Here is an 8304-nt window from a genome sequence, read left to right as displayed (position 1 = left end):
ACCATATTTTAAATTCCTTTAAGATGCCATCGACGATATTTTAATTAATTAAATCTTAAAGCAATCGCATTATTTTAAGAACAGATTGCGGTATGAGATTAAACATGTTTCTAAAGAGACAGGAGTAATTGTTTGAGTAAAAACTTTCCTTCCGGTAAGTTTTATTATTAGTACAACAACCAGCGCGCGAAATGACGTCATTAACTGTTTCCGGGATTTTGTTCATTTATATCTGTGACACGTATGAGTCGTCTATGACGTAAATAACCGACTCGTCTGACGTCATCACACAGTCTGTGAAATCAAATTTGGGTTCGGCAACTTTTTAAATTTAGTTTCTTGTAGACTTGCAGGTATTGGGCAACAGTAAGAAAAAGGTTGCTCCGACCAACAGTACACAGACGCAAACGGGTGGTATTCGTGACTCATTGCTTGAACGTGCAGTGGTGTAGAAAAATGGAAACTATGCCGCGACCTAAATACGAATCTGTGGGCTAGACTACAAGAGCCTGCAGCTGCTAATACATAAAGGAAGGAATTGTACACTCGTGGCGCTAGTTGACGTTCACTAGTGACGACGTGTGTTGCCTCTTCTTCCCGATCAGCTGTTGAAACTTGTTATTCACATTAACCTCCTAAACGTTCCAAACTTGGTGATTTTTCGGATTACGTACTCTTCAATAGGTAACGTTGAACTGCGTTTGCCACTATTACAAAAATTTCTGAGTTATTTCCAGAGTAGTTTTAGAGTAAGTTTAACTGTATTTCTTGTCCGATTGATCTAGTTTTTTTTTTACCTCAAAGAAATTGAAATTATGGAGAAGCCAATATTTTTGTTTGTGGGACTTTGTTAATATCATAAATGTACATTATTAGTGTCCTCCTTCAACCCTCACGCAAGACACGTGCTCTACAGAGCTCATTCGTTACAATCTGAATCCATTTTATCAGCAATGGAAATCCAGCAATTTTTGATTATATTAGACTTGAAAATGTTGCGGGAGTGTTGAAGGAGAACAGTGAAAACTACGCTGTCAATATGCAGCTCACGAAGGAAAATGTTTCAATATCTTTGGCCTATCCCTCGTATTTGGTTAGCAGCACCGAAGCAAGTCTGACAGAGATGTCTCAGTTTTGGAACGTTTAAGCCACACCCAAACTGAGCAATGCCCTTCCCTTTTTCCGACCGAAATTCAAATGAGCCGGTAGGGGGAGTAAGTTTGAAAAATTGGGTCCACAGCTCCAAGTTTAGCAGAACAGTTTGTCAGTTTTTCCCTGATAATAATTCTTTTCCTGCTGGTAAAAGTATATAGATATTAGATAACGTCATTTGACTATTGGATTAGATTGTGCAATCGAGACTGAGCCTGAGACTCGTATATTCTTATCTGTGTTTATTATATTCACGATTTAGTGTTTACTGATCTCCCCGATAAACTTTCTATGGACCAAATGTATACACCCCTTAAGCAACTGTCAGTTTCTTTGTCACAGTCTTTTGATGTTTCTTCATTTCTCAATTATCTTTCAGTTGCACAAATCCAACTCTGTCTGTCGACGGGAAAAGTTTCCTTTTTCACGACTGTTAACTGCTGACGGGTGGTCTAATTCGGGAAATGAGTTATCCTAATTATCCAAACTATCCTGGTTATCCTGCTTCTACAGGTGGTTATCCTCCTTCCACTGGTGGTTATCCTCAGCAGCCTCAACCAGGATACCCTAATCAAGTAGGTATAGCGGTGTTTTTGTTGTTGTTTATTTATTTATTTATTTATATTTTATTCCATTTTTTTTTCGATTCGATGTGGGCGAGTCTTTCATCATAAATTTGCATCCCGCCGGAAGGCCAGTGAAATGCAACATTTTTATGTATTCATAGTGTATTTCAGATAGTCTAACTTTTTAATTTTCCAACTTTTTTTTTGTTTCTAACGTAGCGATTATTCGATTAATACCAAATTTAATTTAATTCAAGGTCCGATATCCTTCAGGGAATTTGGCAAAATGCCGGAAAAATATCAAACACGGGGAGGCATTATTGAGGGCACAAACACTGAGCAGTGCTACTAATGCGCAGTTGCAGCCATTAAAAAAAAGCTTTTCCCATTTTCTAAAAAAGAATCCTTGTATGTAGGGCGTCCCAGACGTTGCCTGCAAGATTTCCTAATCAGTCCAATTTATTTTTAGGGTGTATGTTAAGGTCAGACAATCTGGTTATTCCAGTTAGTTTTATTCGCAAAAGCTCTAGTTATTTGCGAAATAATGGATGTCTAATCAACATTGTTGAATAATTTCTTTTACTAAAATGGAAATATTATGTTTCTAAACTATAATTATTTCTCAATTAACTTCTCAAGGCATACCCAGGATACCCGACTGACCAAGCTCCGGCATATCCATCTTATCCCGGTATTCAGCCCGGCTACCCTAGTTACCCGCCAGCACCGAATCAATATCCTCCAGCAGCTGGTGCTGCTCCCGCTTATCCATTGCAGCCGCAACAACCATACTACCCGACACAACCGGCCCCCGCTTACCCTGCGCCGTACAACGCCAGTGCTCCGCAACGAGTAGGCTATCCGGGCGTTCCCGTGGCCCCAATCGGTTTACAGCCGGCTGTCTCGGGTGGAGTGTACCCGTCGATTGCCCAACCTTACGCTCCTTCGCCGCTTGGATATCAGCAGCAACAAATGGAAGCGGTAAATTTAAAAAATTGCAGTTAGCTCTTAAGTTTAGAATTGAATAAAAATATTATCATATGATTCGATTGCAGAATATTCCTACCGTACGTCCGGCTTCGCCGTTTGACGCCAGAGCCGACGCCGATGCTCTCCACAAAGCCATGAAAGGATTGGGCACAGACGAGAAAGCTCTCATCAACGTTCTCTGTCACCGCAGCAGCTCTCAGCGCACTGCCATCTATCAGGCCTTCAAGTCAGGCTACGGAAAGGTATATTTTTCAATTTAATTTAAAAATCATTTTTTTTTAGTTCAGTTCAGAAATGATATGATTTTAATTAGGATTTGGAGTCGAAATTGAAAAGTGAGTTGAGTGGCACGTTTGAAAAGATAATGGTGGCCCTCTGTCTCCCTGTCGCCGATTTTATGGCCAGGGAAATGTACGAAGCTGTCAATGGAATGGGAACTAAAGAGGGAACGCTCGTTGAAATACTTTGCAGCGGAACTAACCAGGAGATCCGCGAAATCAATGCTGCCTATTTACGATGTGAGTATTTTTGTACACTGTTATTGTTATTGTTATCTCTAGCGATATTGATCGTTTGCTGTTAAGGAATTTAGCCAATTAATTGTGGTTTGTTATTTGTTAGTGTACGGTCATCCTATGGAAAAGGATATCAAAGGAGATACTTCTGGCGTCTTCAAAATGCTACTCGTTTCATTGGCCCAGGTTCAAACCTTTTCTGATTTCGCATTTCATTCGATTGCAGAGTACAAATTGAAATAATTTCCGGTGTTGTTACGTCTTAACTTTAACAGGGTCAAAGAGATGAGAATCAGGGTGTTGACGTTGCCAAGGCCAAGGCAGATGCCCAACGTTTGTTTCAAGCTGGTAAGTTTAATTCCAATTTTTGGACTTTTAATTATTTTCCATTTTAGTACTATTTGATTTAATATTCATTTTTTTGTAATGATTCGCATTTAAATTAAAATTACTACTCGCAACTCATTTAGTATAATGTATGTTCTGTTTTGATTTCCAGGAGCGGCCAAATTGGGTACGGATGAAAGTGCTTTTAATTCGATTTTGGCGACTCGCAGCTGGGCTCATTTACGCCAAGTTATGTCCGAGTACCAAACTATGCACGGCCACACACTGGAACAGGCTGTCGTTAGCGAGTTTTCTGCCAACGCCGAGAGGGGCCTTTTAGGAATATGTAATTCGAATTCTACTAGTTTACATTTAATTTCTTACTGAAATAATTTGTTCTAAATTCTTTATCTTTACAGTGCAGTGTGCTCAAAATAGACCCGGATATTTCGCCCAGCGCCTGAATAACGCAGTTCGAGGAATGGGCACCAAAGAGTGAGTTTATATACGTGTTGGCATGTGTTTTGCATTTAATTGAATCTAATTGTATATATTTTTTTTTATTTTCAGTGGAAATCTTATTCGCATTATTGTGAGCCGTTGCGACATCGACCTTGGCAACATCAAGAGAGAATATGAGAAGAAATTCAGCAAAAGTCTTTTAACGGATGTTTCGGTATTTATTTCGTCTTATTATCAATGTCTGATAACATTTTAATGACACGTCGAAATCATTTTATCGCAGGGTGACACGTCGGGTGATTACAAAAAGGCTCTCCTAGCGCTAATCGGATGAAAAACATCTCTCAACCGAAAACAAAAGAGGCGTTACTTGATATCGCACAGTGTGAAATTTTCTCTCTATTTAGTTATTCACCTACACCTCTCATTATTGGTTGAAGCTTCTCTTTATTTTTACCGCTTCCTAATTTTAAGTTATTGGGTGCCAACCTAGGCTATGCTTCCGTGATTTGTGAAGCTTCCACTAAAGCCAATCGACTTCCACCAAATTTTTCATATAACAGAAGTAGAGGTTAGCTTTAAAAATACTATATCTTTAATGTTTGTTTTGTTTTTTCAATTCCCTGGTGGAGAAAAGGAAATAATACAGAAGACAAAATAAATTTCCAACAAGGCAAAATAAATGATACAGAAATTACGGTGAAATCAATTTTAAAAATATAATTTTATTTTCTAGTCCGAAATTGTGAAACATGTTTGGCAGGGGATTTGGGCAGCAAAATTGTTAATAATTTTCCGAGTTGAAAAGTAATTTCATTAATTGGCATGAGAAAAATGTGTTGCAATTTTGGTATTGGCATTAAACAGCAAATTGGTGCTTAGACAGGGGAAGTGGGAATGACGATAGGTTCTTGGTAAGGAACTGGCCGGTGTTGTGCAACATGCATGCTGCCGTTGTTCAACATTCGATTTCTCCTGGGATCCAACTGGTCCTTGTAGAAGCTCAGTCTCTGCAATTGCACTTTATTCAATTCTTGCACTTGTTGAATTCCATCTCGATGTGTTAACGGCGTCTGACAGCTGTTTTTCCCGTCTGTCAAACGCGCAAATGGCTGGTGGACTTGCTGGGAAGATTGACCAAGTTTAGATTTGTTTTGATCGGAGTGATCAATCCCAGTTGAAGGTTGATGATTGACGGCTGATAGTGAACAACCTTCAGTCATTGTTGCGCCACGAGATAACTCACGTTTGATATCTATCGGCACCTTTGAGCGAGAAGGGCCGAGCTCATCGAGCGGAATGCCGTAATTGTCCAAGTCGGTAGACGACAGTCCCGTCTTCTTCAATATGAAAGGAAATCGAATTTTGGACGGCGGACGATTGGGAGCAATCGGGTTGACTATTTGACCGTTTTCGTATTGACGGTATTTTTTAGACAGCGGAGATGTCGAACCTGATGAACACGACGGTTCACTCGAATTCTTCACGTCTTTCTCGGGGTAACTTTCTTCTAATCGGCGTAAATGTTGAACGAGATCTTCCTTTTGCGATGCGGTCAATGTCCGAAAATTTACAATCAGGGTTTTGAGCTCTTCACCGCTGAATAGTTGATCTTTTTTAACATGAGAATTGTGCGAATTGCTAGCGCTTGGTGTTGAATCCTTATCTTTCAACTCGGCTACGCTGGGAGACCCAATAGTTGAGGGCAATGTTGTAGTCGATTGAAGAGGGCGCAACAGTCCAACAGCTTGCAGATTGCTAATTAGTTTCGCCATGTTAAAACCCGCAGGTCCGTCCGAGGAAGTACTAGAATGTGAAGTAACTGAAGGCTGCTTGAGGAGGCGAGTAACGTTTTCAACAGCCTGTGAGGCAGCTGTTCCTTTAACTCCATCCAGGATTCCAGCTGAAATTAATCCTTTCAATTTCTCTTTCGATGTGTCGAGCAAATCAACGCAGGTTGGATCTTCGTTCAACAGTTTAGATGAGCTACCAATTTCACGGCGTTCAGACGATAGGGCTCGCGCAAGCAAATTCGTGATGCTTGGACCAAGAGAATCAAGAATGTCCTCAAGGGCGACCAACATTCGGAGAACTTCAAGGAAATTTGGGCCAGATGGAAGTGGTGCGTCTTTTGGCATTTGGGAAGGTATGACGTGACAAACGCGTTTCGGATTTTGAAGGACTCCCACACCATTAGAAGTGGATGGTTTTAGAGATGATTCGAAATTGCACTGCTGCTTAATAGTGTGAGAAGAGTGGGGGTTTACTAGATCCAATCTGTCGTCATGATCCAGCGTCACGTGGAATTTCTTGGGAGAATTTTTTGAACTCCGACCCGCTAGTTGTCGACTTGGGTTGATGACGGATTCTGAATTATGTTGTTGGCAAACATAAGATTCTTCTTGGTGAGATTTGCGCTTGCGGTTCAATTGAGCAGTTTCCTGGGCTTTCATCTCCTCTTCTAGGTCAAGTTCGTTCATCCGATTGTTCCAGTACTTGATCCAATCTGGCAAGAAGTCTTCGTCGCAAGATTCTCTCGACTTGTGACGAGTTTGACGTCTTTCCCAAAAAGATTGCCACTCGGCAGCGTAAAGAGGGTGATCCTCTGCCCGTTGCTCCTTGAACTGCCGCACCAGCGGTCTCTCTTCTGGAACTTCCGGTACTTCCGGACGCCATTCAGTTTGTAGCTGTGGCACAGGTCTCCACCGCGTCGAGCTTTCTTCCCTAGTATCTTTGGATCTTCTCGGTGAATCGGGAGAAAGGTCCCGAAAGTTGATTCCAGATATTCTCCTTCCATTTTCAGTTCGATCAGAATCGAATTCCTCGTTTGAAGGCCGGCAATTTGCACTCGGCGAGCGACGATCTCGACGGTACCGCACTAACCGGCTCTCCGATTCAAACCTGAACACTTATTTTCATAAAATAAACGGCACACTTGACGTCAAAGAGACACAATTACCTTGGTTCGGTTTTGAAACTTGATTTTCGGCTGGAATAACGTGACACTCGTGGAATTCTCGCAGCTGGGATGTGATCGAACCGACTCCTATTTCTTCTCGACATTTTCCCAACACTTTTGACCGTAAATGTTTAGTCTGTTGCTTGTAAACGACGTGTTCTATCTTCAAATAAACGTTTTACTCCATTTGATGATAGTCAAGTTATTTTAGTTGGCTGATATACCTTTGGCTGTAGATCTCGAACAGAGGACACGTGACTCTGATTTAGCTTAGGCTACGTATTCTGTTGCGTAGCTAATCATACTTTCGAGTAGACTCATCTAGCTTTAATACAAGTGTTTAAGATTGAATGCCATCGATTTCTTTATTTTCGATTGACAAAATCCTTCTTTCTCACGCTGGGGCCCTTTAGTGAAAACAAAAATAGAAAAGAGACTACTGTTAACGATTAGCTTTACAAAGATCGGAAATAGACGATGCTTATAAATGTGTACATTCAATCAGACAATAAAATCAGATTGTTTTCATAACTTGGTCAACCAAACGAAGACTTTGATTTCCACACAACACTTATCGGAACATAAAACTTGAAACTCTGTGTGTTACGATGTTACCCGATACACCCAGATTTGGTTTTATTATTTGACACACATCGAAGTGATTTACGCTCACGCGGTATGGTCAGCATTTGCTTTGGATGCCAACAAATTCAAAACAATACGATAACAGTTCTAATTACCTCACGTATAAGTTTTACTGATGATCACGAAACTCGACTCACAGATGTGCCAAGAAATGCCACGAACTGACTGGTGAATATTACTTTCTACTCAAAGTAAACACAAGTTGGGGAGATACGACCAAGGCAACAGGATAAGACAAAGAGATAAGGGAAAACAGCCTAAGATAATATATAGGCTAGACACTAGAGAATTGACACGCAATGTGTGAGACTAAAGAATAAACTGAACGATACTTTGGACAAATGGTTCAAATTACAGTTTCAACGAGAAATGAGGAATGAAGTCATGATGGTCACGCTGAGTTGCCATTTTGTGTTATATAATCGTGAGGTAACATTTTGTTATTTTTGTTGTAGACTTGGCGTTGGCTGATGAATCAACGGTTACTAAGATTTAGCTAATAAGTCAAATATTTGTTTATTCTTCATTTTATTATAAAATTTAATTACTTTTTAATGTCCATTAACTAACACACTTATTTTCACTGATTTCAAGTGTGTGCATGCAAACCACACCCAAATACAAAATAAGCTTAGGGGTTTGAAGTTGAACCAAGGAAGGATGCGATAAAAAATATCTTAACTGACAT

General features: G+C 40.3%; 2 protein-coding genes across 8 annotated transcripts; one reads left to right on the top strand and one right to left on the bottom strand.

The window, feature by feature from the left end:
• The first annotated feature begins 548 nt into the window (after positions 1 to 548).
• On the top strand, positions 549 to 4674 carry LOC124311527 (annexin B9-like). Of its 6 annotated transcripts, none has more exons than XM_046776069.1 (11): positions 549 to 684; positions 1532 to 1727; positions 2358 to 2699; positions 2774 to 2950; positions 3022 to 3226; positions 3330 to 3409; positions 3499 to 3571; positions 3723 to 3896; positions 3970 to 4045; positions 4121 to 4226; positions 4296 to 4674. In XM_046776069.1, the coding sequence occupies exons 2-11, from the start codon at positions 1617 to 1619 to the stop codon at positions 4344 to 4346; spliced, it is 1395 nt and encodes a 464-aa protein (XP_046632025.1). In that variant the 5' UTR covers positions 549 to 684; positions 1532 to 1616; the 3' UTR covers positions 4347 to 4674. The 6 variants fall into 6 exon arrangements, with proteins under 6 accessions (XP_046632025.1, XP_046632038.1, XP_046632027.1 ...); XM_046776082.1 differs by having other exon boundaries at positions 579 to 684; positions 1666 to 1727; XM_046776071.1 differs by lacking the exon at positions 549 to 684 and adding an exon at positions 700 to 749.
• Positions 4465 to 8041, bottom strand: LOC124311461. 2 transcript variants are annotated; one of them, XM_046775976.1, is made up of 4 exons: positions 7712 to 8041; positions 7196 to 7378; positions 6972 to 7130; positions 4465 to 6913 (listed from the first exon to the last, which is right to left on the bottom strand). In XM_046775976.1, the coding sequence occupies exons 3-4, from the start codon at positions 7073 to 7075 to the stop codon at positions 4891 to 4893; spliced, it is 2127 nt and encodes a 708-aa protein (XP_046631932.1). In that variant the 5' UTR covers positions 7076 to 7130; positions 7196 to 7378; positions 7712 to 8041; the 3' UTR covers positions 4465 to 4890. The 2 variants fall into 2 exon arrangements, with proteins under 2 accessions (XP_046631932.1, XP_046631924.1); XM_046775968.1 differs by having other exon boundaries at positions 6972 to 7134; positions 7712 to 8040.
• Positions 8042 to 8304: the final 263 nt, after the last annotated feature.

The sequence above is a fragment of the Daphnia pulicaria genome, chromosome 1 (genome assembly GCF_021234035.1).
Source record: "Daphnia pulicaria isolate SC F1-1A chromosome 1, SC_F0-13Bv2, whole genome shotgun sequence".
Taxonomy (NCBI): domain Eukaryota; kingdom Metazoa; phylum Arthropoda; class Branchiopoda; order Diplostraca; family Daphniidae; genus Daphnia; species Daphnia pulicaria.
This window is presented reverse-complemented; position numbering and strand designations above follow the sequence as displayed.